Raw genomic sequence first — 14564 nt, 5'->3', positions numbered from 1 at the left:
GTGCTAACCTTAATTTCAAAGGAGATAATGATGAAAAGATTAATTCCTATTTGAAGTTAAAATAAACTTGAATAATAAATATGAAACTTGGCAATCAAAGCACTATAGTCCAATTATTAATAGGTTAGTCCATAACCCACATCTTTGATTTTCTTTCCCTAAGCATGTGAAAAGATCTTATACTTGGCCTATAGCTCTGATACCACTATTACAATACCTTTTCTCCAAGTACAAGATTTCAACAAATTTTATAAATTACTTTAAATAAGTTAACTACAAGTTAATACATCAACCTTAGAAGAAGAATTAAATGGAAAACTTAAACGAAAAAATATTTATGAACACAAGACAAAAGCATTGGGTCAAATCTGCCCCCCCCATATGTAAGACCCGCGGTCTCACATATGAGTATTTCAATGATTTATTAAGGTATGAAGTAATTTGATACAATCATACATCTTCTCATCAGAGGAGAAAAGAGAAGATAGAAAGAAAAGAGAGCTTCATCCAAGGAACCTACAATTCTTAAAAACCATGTTTAATCTCTCTCTCTCTCTCTCTCTCTCTCTCTCTCTCTCTCTCTCTCTCTCTCACTCACTCATGAAATAATTAAGCCATATACGAAAAACAACAAGAGAACTAATACTCCCTGTAGACGTTTATCTGTCTCAGCCTGTCTGGGCTCCTTGTATACAAGTACAGGCCTGCAACTTGTAGTCGTTGTAGCTCTCTGGTTTTTCATCAAAATATAGTCGAGTTATTACTTAAAATTTTGGGAATAAGCCTGGTCTACAACTCAACGGGGGCTGTTTTTGCTAAATTCAATCGTATGCAAAAATCGACCTGCATTTTGGGGATTATAAATTTAGTTTCTTTATATTTCTCTAATTGTTTAGAGATATTCATGTACTCTCATCTCTAACTATAATTTTTATTAAATAAATATAATTAAATTCTCAAGAAAGTTCACTCACATAACAAATATAATTAAATTCTCAAGAAAGTTCACTCTCTCCAACTATACTAGTTGTCCACCATCACACAATGTTAGCAACTCACAAATACTAACACCGACAGCAATTATGAGTGCACTTTTATATCTTAATTGCCTACTTTAACCCTTGGTAATGTAACCTAGGAGAACATTGAAATCTAAGCAAAATGCACCCTTTTAGCTTGATGAAAAAACTCATGGATTTCTCAGCCCTTTTATATTTTAAAATGACGGTTGCATGCCTCTCATGCACCATTAATCATCTCAAGTTGGTAGCCCACATTACCTTTATATAACTCCACTTTAATTTTCATGCATCTATTCCTTTTTCCATGCACTTAATTACCTTTCATGCATCCACTCATGCATCTAGTTAACTAACACATTTATGCATGGCTTGAGTCTTCTATTAGTTCACTCCACATTAATTACTATTTTCCTTCCAAAAATTAACCCTAAGGTATTTTCACTATTTTCATTCCAAAAATTAACCCTAAGTTATTTGCACTCACCCTCCTTCAATCTTAGACTTTAATCTTTTACCAAATCACCCTTGAATTTAATTAAATGTGTACAGGGGGGCACATGAAAAAAGTTTATCTTTCCAATTTAGGCTCCCCCATCTGCCTCTAGCAATATGACATTAGCCATCTCCACCAGTTCCCTCATCATTAAAGCCCAAGTAGCGTTTTGAGATAAAACCCTAGGGAGCATCAGAGTCCTTTTGGCAACACAATGGGTGGGCAAATGAATAATACCAATGCCCCCTTCCTTTTTAGGCACTGACACTTTATCCCAAGCAAGCCAAGCAAGCAGGGACTCTTTTCTTACCATTGCCATTTCTCCATATAAAATCTCTAATAGGGCCAATAATTTTCTTCCACTGACACTTCCCAAACTTTCCCAGCAGAGAGCTGAAAGGGTTAGAAAAAAATGATAGAGCTCAGATTCTCATCGTTCCCATTCTTTCTACTCTCGAGACCCTGATTAGGTTGGGCCTTCCTAGCATCTACCTTAGTTTATCTGACATTGGATTTGCTTTTAGTTTTAGCCCAACCCCCTTCCATTGTGTTCTCCCCAGATTCCAACATTATTCCCTTTAGACTTTTTCTTTTGAGTTTCCAGAAGTACTCTCTCTTTGTCACTTCCCTCCCCGATTAGCCTCTTTAACCTCGTCCCTCGTAGATCCTAAGTCAGGGCAATCTTTAGCAATATGCCCAAAGGTCCCACATCTGAAGCAAGCACTAGGGAAAGCTTCAAATTTGAGGCCTTACCCAATTGACCTAAATCAACCTCCATAGATTTTGGAGTTTCCTTAGCTGGATTCCAAGTGATGCAGACACTATTGCCCTGCCTCCCTCCTATCTCATCACCAGGAACGTATAACACAGAACCAAGGGATTGAGCTATATCACGTAACGTAGGTCTAAGCCAGGGAGGAAGCCCTATCACTTTTACCCAAACAGGGCATGCATTCTGCAGACTTTTATTGACATCAAACAAGGGATCAAAAGGAAAGACATGCACCAACCTTTGCCAAAGAACAAGGGTCCCTTAGTAAACAACTCAGAAACAGATTGACCTTTGATAAACAGCACATTGAAAAACCCTTCCCCAAGTAGAAGATCTTAGAGATTGCAGCCATGCAGAATGCTTTCTTGGAGCCATTTACCTAGTTCGCCCTTCGATGGAGGCTTGCCCCGGCAAAAAAGAAATACGCTGCACATAGAAAACAACCCTATTTGGCTACCATAAAAAACATAGAATGCTTTCTTGGAGCCATTTACCTAGTTCGCCCTTCGATGGAGGCTTGCCCAGGCAAAAAAGAAATACGCTACACATAAAAAACAACCCTATTTGGCTTTCTAATGAAATCTTGGTCAAGTTTCAAACATACCTTGCTCTTCACTTGATTACAGAGTCTTTCGTTCAGCCAATCCGAAACACGCACTCCGCCTCGACGTCCTCACCTCTGTGCTTCATCTCCTCCTCTGCCTCCAGATCCCAGTCCCCCCCCCATCCACACGCCCCCTCATCCCCACATAGAAGCCATCCAGTAGAGGCCACCGCCATGCAAGGCCCAAGTTGTCTACCACCCGTCGACGTACAAGGGGCATGCAACTACACGAGTGGAATAAACGCACCAATAACCCACTACCCTTTAACATGCCCACGACACGTAACAGTCAAATCCGATCGCACTCTGAACACTTCCACCATCTTCAGATGTTAAAGTAGACACCCGAGTGGAGTTTGTCCATAAATGTGAATTTTATGGGATCATTGCATGCACTTTTGGAGGCTACTTGTATTTCAAATCGACCTTGGAGGTTGGCAATGAGCTCAAAGCCCTTTCTTGCTTGTGTGTGCTCATCAGAAGACGAATCAAGCAGAGAGTTACCATGGATTGTGATTGGCCGCCGTCACCTCACGGGGATAGGCTGATGAGTCGGCGATCGGCACAGCACACGCCGAGCAGCAGTATCTTCGGCTCGAACGACACCCTCTCTCCACAGGTTAGGGTTTCTCCTTGCTCTCTCTCTCTCTCTCCTTACACGCGCGCGCGCGCGCACACCCACACACACACAACCCCAACCCCCCCTCTCTTCCTCCTTGCCCGCCCCGGCCCCCTTTTCCCAAAATCATCAACTGATTAATTCTAAGGTTTTTCGCTCTTTGGTTGCCTCACAGACAGGCAGATTTGCATCCACTTCCCAGCTGCTGGACGGGTAAACAATCTCATCATCCTAGAACTCAGCTTTATTAGTAATTTAATGTTAGCCTCTAAGCATGTCTATGGCACACCAACCAGAGTAACATGGGATATTTCACTCCCCAGTGACCACTTAGCCAACTAACATACCAAGCTTTACATCCCACCCAAGCATGCCATCCCACCGCTGATGGAGATTTCATCTAAACACGGCATTAGGAATCCATAGCTCTTCCCTGTCTTTCTAGAGTAAAGCACATTCCATGGTTTATGATGATGTCCTTAGCATGTGGTATGGTGATACCACATTTCACCTCCATGCAACATAGATTCCTCCCTATACATATTGGAGGTTGAGGCGTTTGAATCACTAGACCAACTTCAACAATCATCATGAGGAACTCAAAATGTATTAAAGTTTCATGCTAATCTTTTGGGGTTAATGATGTACAAAAGAATGAGTGTGGAGATCCCACGTCCTGCATGCAACTTACTCCCCCGTACAGAGGCTTCCAAACCACTAGCCCATAGCCTTGCACATGCATAAGATAATCATCATAAGGAGCTCACAGTGTACTAGGTTTCTTGGTGGAGACATCATTTTTTTTTTGGATTTGTGAAGTAGCAGGGATGAGACACTGTTTGCGAAGCCTGGAAACAAAAGCATGCTGTGTGAGAAAGACTTCCTACAAACGAGCTCTTTCGATTCCTCAGATGATGACGCTCCACAGCCCCTAAAATCGGCCTCAACGTTTTCCAAAAGAGTGGCTGAAAATCATGACGGATCAGAGAATGAGTTGTCAGAAACTGCGGAACTTGATGTAAGTTTGTACCTGTGACATACATTCAGATAATAGAACCTGCTTTTATGGCATTGCATTGATTTCCCCCCCCCCCCCCACCCCCCCCGCCTTTTCCCCCTTCTTCTTCCTTTTCTGAGTATCTTCTTTACTGTTATGAGAATGAAGTACAGAGATAAAGCTTGGTTAAAATAACCTCACCGTGTCTCTGTGCAAACCAGGCTGGAAACAGAGCAGAAACCTTGGTCATCTCTTCGAAGATTTTGCAGGTATTTTAGCTGAGTTTGGAAACCCTTAAGATCCTCTTTTCTTGCATATGATTTCTGGCTGGTTTGGCTGGTAATAACACTTTGGAAAATCATATCCTCATAAATCCAACTGGGACCCACACCGGCAACCAGAGACTTAAACCCATGCAAACCTTAGAAAATGTAAATAACAAGGAATTCAGAGGGGCTGATTGTCAAAGGAGATGCATTATTATTGGTTGAGCAGGTGTTGTGGGAATTTGGTCATGTAAGTCTGACCATTTAAAACAAGGTGGGGTTCAATTGAAGCCTTGTTTAACTCATTTAAAGAGGTTCAATTGATACATATTCTAAGGATTGAAAAAACTGCTGCTTCTTCATGCTCAATACGTCCATGTATTACTAAAATGAAATATACACAATGCTGAATAGAGATACTCAATGGTAGCAATGCTCGACTTCTCAATGACTCAATGATGATTGATTGATCAAATGAATATGATCAAGGCCTAGACTCCTATTTATAGTGTCTAATGTTGGTGAGTTGGCTACCAAATCTACCAACCCTAATAATAATGTCCAACTAAGTTCCCCCCCCCCCCCCTCCCCCCCCGAGCCAGGGTCAGGGGCAGCTTGAGCCGTCCCTGGATTCGAACAGAGAAACATTTTTGTCATTAACTTCACCGAAAGCGGGTTCGTTATTCCCTTAAGGCATATCCTATTCAACTAAGTATGTCACCCAGTAACTTTGTCCACATTGGGCTGCTCATTGGGTGCCTAGCACAATAGCGCTTACAAACACATGAATCTGGTACTTACTCGACCTCTGAGTTGGCCAATGGGTAGAACCATGCCCACATCACGCTCGGGAGAATGTGCACATAACATCCCCTACTACCTAACTTGGAGCATTGGTGCAAATGATGCTCCACCGCTCCAACCCAATATGGTGTAGCCACTAAGGGTGTCCACATTAAACCGTCCCGGCTGGACCGTACTGCGGTGTCCGACATTGGATTGTCCCGGCAGGAGCATTTGGCGGACCATCTAGCAACAGATCTCCTAAAGCGCACCACCAATTGATACATGAGAGGTGCACGCACCAACATTGACGGCACCGCACTATCATCTAGATGAGCATTCGCCAAAGATAGGAGATGCCACCGCCTCCATCGACTCCACCGCTTCCGTAGGAACCATTAAAATGATCCGACTCATTAAGACCACTACTAGGTATGCATGGTGCAGTGAGGGGCATGTAACAATTTCTCGTAGGAGTAAGTAATGTTTGCAATATTCTTGTCAGGGTGCCCACACTGGACCGTCCCGATTGGGCATTCGGTGGACCATCTAGAAACAGATCTCTTGAAGTGCACCAGTGAGACGGATACATGAGGTGCACGCACCGACAATTTGGCACAACTCCCTATGTCGGCCCGAGCTTCAATCCACATTCATGATTTTTTGCAAACCCGAGCTACATCTTCGGTACCCCTGCCGGTCCTCGATTGTTTGCTGGCCTAATCTCCTTCTATGGGGCACATGCTGCAGGTCCAAGTTTTTCTTCCAACCAAAGCTTCATATTTGGGGACCAAGCACATTTCTATTGGTGTGGAACAACAAACGTCATTCTTCGACACAACCCTTGCCGGTACAAGCTCACACTTTGAAACACCTCTTGCTTGCATGGGCTCACCTGCCGGTCCAACCCTTACTACTACCACACAACCTCTTTGTTTGCCCTCTACACAAGTTTCTAATGTAGACACCCTATAGCTCCGGCCTGAAATATGCACTTTAGTTTCCTCACCTCCCTTGTCTCCACTTCAAACCGGGCCAACCTAGCGTTGTCCACTGCAGCCTCATCAAGAGCCGGAACATGTCTACCTCTTCCGCTCCACGTGGCTTTGCTGGACTTCATTGCCATTGCCACGGATGATGACGTTCTGGTGGATAACATTGATTTACCCTCTTCTTCCACCACCACCCCTCAAGGCTCTCCCTACTCCACCCCCTCACCTAGGTCTGACACCAACAACCCAACCTACGTGCCATTTGATGAGGAACCTAAACCACCAACCCACTTGCCACAAGCTGTCCCAACTCCTTCAAATCTTCTCATTACTCCTTTCCAAATCGCCCCATACCGCAATTGTCACTAGTACACTTTTTACATTAACTTCCATGAGCCTAACCCATTCCCAAGCCCACCTCTCCATTCCCTCTTCACTCCTTTCGAGCTCACCACCCTAGGCTTGACAGGTTTGGCTACCATCCAACTTCCTCCCGCAGATCCCGCATTGTGCGCCTCCCTCATTTGCAACTTTCCTCACTTTGGTCTTGCCAATAACCTCACTTGTTGTCTCTTTGCCATAGCTCTTTCAGATATGGTTGGCCCCCCTAACCCTTCCGTTCATAGGCGCTCATCACTGCCATGTGCACAGAGTGTATCTACCATGTGCAACACGCACACAAAACTAGCTTTGAGGCTTGGGGAAGCTTGGAGCAGGTTTTGAGTTGTGTTTCAGGAGCGCTCTACGAGGAGATCTGTGGGGATTTGATAGTGGTATCATAGCATGCCTTGAAGAGCGTGCAAGTTGGTAGGTAGAGAAGAAAGAGGTATGAGTTCGAGATGATTGCTGTTTTTTCATGTAATACTGCTGTTTTTTTTCAAAATTCAGCGTATGGTTTCTAGTTGCATTGTTGGAACCGGAGTGGGTTGTGCTCATGGAAAGGGTCGCTTTGATTAGCAAGTGAAGAGTTGCTTTATTGGCAAGCAGAGAAGCAAGAGTGCAGTAGGCTGTGAATCAGGAAGAGTAGGCTGTGAATCAGGAAGTGAAAGAGAGAAGTAAGAGAAACTCTATCGACTGTGTGAATCAGCAAAAGAGAGATGGAGAGACAGCTTGTCAGCTACCGGCTGTTCGTGGAAAACAGCCTGTTAGATCTGTCGGCGTATTCGGGCGGCTCTGCGGCTGTTCGTGGGTGATGGCGAAAAGCTTCTTGCAGACAGGTGGTGGGTAGTTGACAAGAGCGTTTTTTTAAAGCTTATGTTTTTTTCCCCCCGATACTTTTCGTTTTTTAAACAAAAAGAACCTTACATTTTTAAAACGCAAGTAGTGTGTTTAAACAAAAACCCAAGGAAAGCTAAAAAGCAATCCCATGTAGAAGTAAAAAAAAAAAACACAAAAGCCACACGACAAAACAAATGCTTTTGGGGGGGCATATAAATTACGTGTAGAGTGGGCTTCTAGCCACACATCTTCTGGAGTTCTCTTGCACCATCTCTTGCTTGCCGCCAAGTTTTTCTCTCACTTTTAAATTTTTCCCACTTCGAGATGTCGACCCAAGCATCTGAGATGGAACCTGCACCCGCACATGAAGACTTGCTGCTACCGAGGCCGCCGATGGCGATCTTTCCAAAGATTTTGTAACTAAATCTGATTTTCAGGAGTTTAAAGTTACTTTCGAGGCTTCTTTCACGGAGCGTCAGGTACAGGTCGCAACACAGATGCATGCTTTGGAGAATTCCATCTCTTTATTGACCACTACCTTGTCTACTCTCTCGGGTATGGATACCTTGGCGTTTGCTTTAGGCCCGAACATTACTCCGGAACAGTTTGGGAGCAAGCAAAAGCAGCGTACCAAGGAGATTGTGGACATGTGGCTACATAAGTGGCAGCTCTACTTCCAGTTTCATCCATATGGTGATGACAAAAAGATTTAGTTGGCAACAGGTTTTCTCTCGGGCAAAGCTTTGCTCTGGTGGAAAGAACTCAAACCTGAACTAACAACCTGGGCCTTGTATGAAGAAGTCTTCAGAAAGGAATTCCTCAAGAAGGAGGATGACTACGATATAGTTGCTCAGTTTGTCAATTTGACCTTGACCTCGCAAAACCTCACTTATGAGGTCTACCTCCAGAAATTTAGAGACTTGCAGATGAAAGCTACGAAGATGGATTCTACAACTCTTTTGGGTTTCTTCGTAGCAAGGTTACCCGACTCATACTGTTTACAGGTCAAGATTAATAAGTGCAAAACTTTGGACGAGGCCATTCACTTTGCTCGTATTTATGATGATGCGATGGTCTCGACTCTTCCAAAACCAAACCCGTAACCGAGCAGGGGAACAAGCACAAAAGAAAGTTCTTCGCGTCGATGGCTAGCACGACAGAAGGAAAGTCTTCGGACTAACCTTCGAAGAATTCTACTTCGACTCCAGTAAAGAAAAACCGTCTCCTTAAAGCTTTGAAGCTCAAGAACGAGAGACGTTGCTTCATCTGCGAAGAAAAAGGACACATGCGTAACGAGTGCCCGAAGAAGAAGGGTGCTAAGATCAACGCAGGACCCAAGACGAAGACAACCAACCAGTTGTCTTTGACAGGTGCTTCAGTCACTGTACTTTCTCACCTTAGTTCATGTTCTGATTGTCTGTTCAGCTAAGGTTTTTGGCTTGCACGATCTTCTTCGAGTTTATGGAGAAGTGAATGGGCATAGAATCCACATTCTTCTGGACCTTGGAAGCTCAGACAACTTTGTTAATTACAAACTTGTGTAGAAATTGGGTCTCGACACGACACCTAGCGATCATACCTACGAGGTACGCCTACCTGTTGGTCTGCAAGTGTGGGATTGAAAGGTGGAGAAACTACTGATCCAGATTCAGGACGAGAGAGATATTCTGGAGTGCTATGTTATGCACCTAGGACATGTAGACTTGCTATTAGGGATTGAGTGGTTTAAGATCCTTAAGGTTCATATAGATTGGTCTAGTCATACTTCTTTCTTTTGAACATAGGAACACCCAGTATTGTATCCTAGGTGATTGTACACATCCCTCTCAGGGACCTCTTGTGAATACCGTTGATTTTGGAAATATAATGGATTCTTCTTTGTATATTGCTTTCCACTGTGTCTTGATTTCACTTTCTTCATTTCTCATATCTACTATGGATATCAATGAATTAAGTGTGTTTGAAAGTAAAGAGTTAAAGAAGTTACTTGACTTGTTTCAAGATGTATTTCCTAAGGAGCTGCCATCGAGCTTACCACTCGAAAGGACAGTGGATCATCGTATTGATCTAGTCCCTGGTGCTCAACCTGTTAGCATTCCGCCTTACAGGATGAGCCAATTGAGGAAGATGAGTTGGCTAAACAACTCGCAAATTATTTAAGGATGGGTCAAATCCGTCCAAGTAAATCACCTTGGGGTGTGGTAAATCACCTTGGAGTGTGCCTATGTTACTTAAGAGAAAGAAGGACAATACCTGGCAAATGTGTGTAGATTACAAGAGACTGAACAAAGTGACAATCAAGAACCGCTATCCTCTTCCTAGATCAGATGACCTGATTGATCGTTTAGTTGGAGCAAAGTATTTCACAAAGATAGATTTACATACTGGCTATCACCAGATACGTATTCATGAAAGGCACGTCGAAAGAACCGCCTTTCGGACTAGGTATGGCCATTACGAGTTTCTCGTATTACCTTTTGGGTTGACCAATGCTCCAGTCACTTTCCAGTAAATGATGAACGATCTTTTTCGTGAAGGAAGTTCATGGTTGTGTTCCTGGATGATATTTTAGTATATAGTCGTACTCTTGAGGATCATGTTAGACACCTCACGATTGTCTTGACTATTTTAAGACATAATCGACTGCATGCTAAATTAAGTAAATGTGAGTTTTTTATGATGGAAATTATTTACTTGGGATACAAGATCACAAGAGACAAGTTGAGCATTGACTACTATGACCGAGTTCAGAAGGTTTTGGCTTGGCCGATACCGTAGACAATGGGACAACTTCGTTCTTTTCTCGGTTTTGTTGTTTTTCTTCACAAAATCTGAATGGGAGTACTCTTAGCTTGCACTACCGATAACCGACTTGTTGAAAGGTCGTGGACGTAAGTTGAATCAGCCTATCCCTTGGAATAACGATTTGGATATAGCCTTTAGACTTTTGAAAGATAAAGTCAAAGAAGCCCCTACCTTAGCATTGCCTGATCCTAGTTGGCCTTATGTTCTTGAGAATGACGCGAGTGACTGTGATCGGGACTGCTCTATTCCAAGATGGTAGACCTGTTGCTTTCAAGAGTCGAAAGTTGGACGACACTCAATCTCATTGGCCAACCCTTGAGAAAGAGCTTTATGTTGTCATTCACGTTCTCAAGGTTTGGAGGCATTATTTATATGGCTCCAAGTTTGTAGTTGTCACATGCACTCTGCACTCAGTGCATGGTGACAAACTGGCTCATCATCAGAAGTGCAACAGTTGTACAGTATTAGAACCCAGTAGGATGATATTTGTCGTACGCCGTGACCCCACTGTACATCCTCAGTCCAAGATAAGTCAGGCACGAGCTGCGGTTCAGTCAGTCAGTCAAGTCCCTTAACCCACTTGGAGAGAATCATTCATGCATGTAAGTAGAAGCCTTAGGGTTTGCATTAGAAAGCACTCTGCATCCTGCATAATATGCATTCATATGCCTGTGCATCATTTAGAACATCCCAGAAGCCTTAGGGAATTTACTAGGATTTATCTGGTGTTTTTTCCATATTTTATAGTATTTATTTAGCATTTATTGTCATTTATAAATATAAACTTTATTAAATGACCAGCCAACTTGACCAACCTCTAGTTAGTATAAATAGGCTTGCATAGGGCTTAGTTTATCATTCAGTCTTCAGTGTGCTACTTCAGCACTAGACTAGTCTCATCCAGCCCTTGGATTGCTTGAGGTTGCTTCAGCCAGCCTTGTTCATCCAAGACCTGCAGTTCAGCAGTCCCTACAGCCCTAGGCACCTGCATCTAGCATCAAATCAGCCCTGATTCAGCATACAGTCCAGCCTCAGTTCAACGCCAGAATTCAGCTAGCGTTTTTTGCATCTGTCCAGCCGTACACCTCTGCGTTTACAATTCTGTCCAGCAGCAGTACACGCCTGCGTTTCCTGTCGAGCAGCAGCTGTACAACCAGCATTTCTGTCCAGCAGCAGAACAACCTGCGTTTCAGTCCTACAGCCTGCGTTTTCAGTCTTGCATCAGTTCTACAGCAGTACCCCGCCTTCTATGCATCATCCATACATGCAACAGTCATTTGGTGAAGGTAACACAGCATTCAATTACAGCATTCTAACATAGCGTAGAACAGTCCACCATCTTCTTTTCTCAGCCTCAGGTGTGCAGCCCTTCCTCATGCCCTTGGGAAGAATGGATAGGCTCGAGATCAGGTCATGGAGGTGTTTCTACAGCCGTGTACAGTTCAGCCAATCTCCGATCCTCCGAGATCTTGCGTTTGGCTTATCTACAGTCCACAGTCATTCTCTCCAAAGAAATAAAGCAAATACTATCTCGTTATCGAGATAGGGGGCCCTTCAGTGGGTAATTCGGGACCCAATCTAGTGTACAGTTCTCATATCTCTCTCTCATATCTCTTTAAAGTTTGAAGTATTAAAGTGGATTGCTAAACTCACGAAACTCAGGATACAGAAGACGGTGTGAGCATTTGTGTGACAAGATCTTCCAATACAAAGACTTCCGCTGCATATCACATTGGTATCAGATTCAGATTGTCCACACACACCGTATCCTAGCGTGGGGGCATCCTTGGATGGTTAGATTGCGTTCCGGCATGACCACCGACTTCAGCATCATGTCTACATAAGAGAGTACTCATCAGCCCCGGAAGACGTCTCCCCCGAAGGACAGCAGACACCATAGCTCTTCTTAGAGCTCAGAACCAGCTGCTCATGGAGCGTCTCCAACTCTTGGAGGCAGCAGCAGCACGTCCTTCTACACCTCTAGCAGCACCCGACTGACTACATCTCTCTCTTCTTTCAGATGGAACAACAAAGGAGAGAGGATGAGGCCCGAAGGAAAAGAGAAAAAGCAGAAAGACGGGATTGTGAGGAAGCCCAGCGCAAGATCGACGAAGACCGGTGTCAGGCTGAACTCGCCGCTCGGGAACACCAATGTGAGCTTGATCGAGAACGTATGTTACTCGAGCACCAACGGGAAAAGGAGGCCATACACTTGAGGTATCAGCAGCTCTCCTCAGTCTCCCCAGTCATAGGTGTCACCAGCCAGCAGTCCGTAGCAGCATCAACCACCATCATTCGCAGTCAACCAAACTTCAGTAAGTATGATGGTAAGTGTGATCATTCATCAGTTAATCAATTTATTCATCAGTTTAATGCTCATTTTCCATTAGCTAGGATCACAAACCCTCAAGACAAAGTCCACTTAGCGGCTCCCCATCTCATTGGTGAGGCAGTCACTTGGTGGCATCATTGGTCTAGTATTCATACAGACCAGGCCACAGGTGTCACAACCTTTGACTGGGACATCTTTGTCGATGACCTAAAGACCAGATTTCTCCCGTCCCAGTACATGACTGGTCTGAGAGACGAGTTCTATGGACTCAGACAGAACGGATCCCCAGTGCTTCAGTTTTCTGGTAAGGTTATTACTTTAGCACATCAGTTAGGGTTATCTGAGCAGGCTAAGATGGAGCAATTCATGGATTGGACTCATTCGGTTCACAGTTCGTAACTTTAAACCAAGTACATATGACAGGGCTCTGACTCTCGCTCAGAATGAAGAAATGAAGCTGAACGGGGGCAAGTCCAAGCAGTCATCTCAGTCCAGTACCAAACCCCAACAAGGGAAGGGTAATTCGTCTTCTAAAGACACTAAGACAGACAACAGTCCTAGCTCTAGTTCAGGGGGTAAGGAATCCAAGCCTAAGAAGACCCCTGAGGAAAAGGCTCAAGCAGGCATCATTGGAGGCTATCTTCCTCCAGAGGAGCAAAGACAGTATTAGTCAAAAAACAAATGTTTTTTCTGTCATACCATTGGGCATGGTAAGAAGGATTGTCCAAAAAGACAAGCGGAGCAAGCCTCCAAAGAGCCTTCTGCCACAGTTGCCGCAGTATCCCCCGCTCCTCCAGACCTGCCTGCTACCACCAATGCGGTTCAGATCTTACCTTCTATGCATTCCATGCCATCCATGGTACTTGATGCTAAGCAGGAGGGTGAGGCAACAACCACACAGAAAAGCCTGATCCGAGCTTATGGCTCTGCCAAGGGCCGACAGTTCATAATCCTTTTTGACATGGGCAGTTCTGAGGACGCCATCTCTCCCCAATTGGCTACCAACATGAGCTGTATCTTAGTGTCCTGTCATTTGGAGGTAGACGGGTTTACACCTGGTCTCCGCATCGCGAAGGGATGGAATCCTAGCTGCCCGTGCGAGGGACGATTCTTGAGGCCCGGGAAGTAGACTGTCACTAGGAAGGCTGACACGCTAGCCAATGGGTCGAAGCCGTGCTGTCACTATGCAAAGAAGGCCTAGGCCGTATACAATGCAACGGGGCTCAGCTGCATGACTCGATTTGACGCCGTTGGCAAGTCGAACTCAACTTGGTGGTAGCCACGTCCCAAAGGATCAATGTTAATGATCTTTGCAGGCCCACCGAGGAGGATAGCCTCTAGAAGGTCTCTGAGTTGTCTACGTGCAAGGTAGTTACCGACAATCTTGTATACCAGAGTGGAGGCCTCTAATGATGCAATAGTCGTAGCAAGCTGAAGGTCCGCTTTAGAGAAAGATAAGCAAGCAATGGCGGCCTCGATCGGGGATGACAGAGCGGCTACCATGGAGTCCTCTTGAGGGTGAAGACGAGAATAGGCCGAGACTTGCTGAATGTAGAATGCCCAAGAACTAAGAATGCTGCCAGAAGAAGACGGAAGGGGCAAAGAGGCCGGAGGTAAGCGCTTAGCAGAGAGGCTACAAAGGAGGGAAACGAGGAAGGGAG

At 44.4% G+C, this 14564-nt stretch overlaps 1 protein-coding gene across 3 annotated transcripts in view; it reads left to right on the top strand.

Moving 5' to 3' along the window:
* Positions 1-3296: 3296 nt before the first annotated feature.
* Positions 3297-14564, top strand: part of LOC147616486 (uncharacterized) — a 30485-nt gene continuing 19217 nt past the window's right edge. Inside the window, exons 1-4 of one of the 3 annotated variants that reach the window (XM_086777556.1) lie at positions 3297-3510; positions 3686-3723; positions 4336-4528; positions 4729-4776. In XM_086777556.1, coding sequence (XP_086633682.1) covers positions 3397-3510; positions 3686-3723; positions 4336-4528; positions 4729-4776 — 393 coding nt within the window. In that variant the 5' untranslated portion in view covers positions 3297-3396. Of the gene's footprint in view, positions 3511-3685; positions 3724-4329; positions 4529-4728; positions 4777-14564 lie in introns of all 3 variants that reach the window. The other 2 variants (XM_086777555.1, XM_086777554.1) reach the window with 2 other exon arrangements.

Source organism: Cibotium barometz, chromosome 38, assembly GCF_041138505.1.
Source record: "Cibotium barometz isolate CiBa-2024 chromosome 38, ASM4113850v1, whole genome shotgun sequence".
NCBI classification, from domain to species: domain Eukaryota; kingdom Viridiplantae; phylum Streptophyta; class Polypodiopsida; order Cyatheales; family Cibotiaceae; genus Cibotium; species Cibotium barometz.
This window is presented reverse-complemented; position numbering and strand designations above follow the sequence as displayed.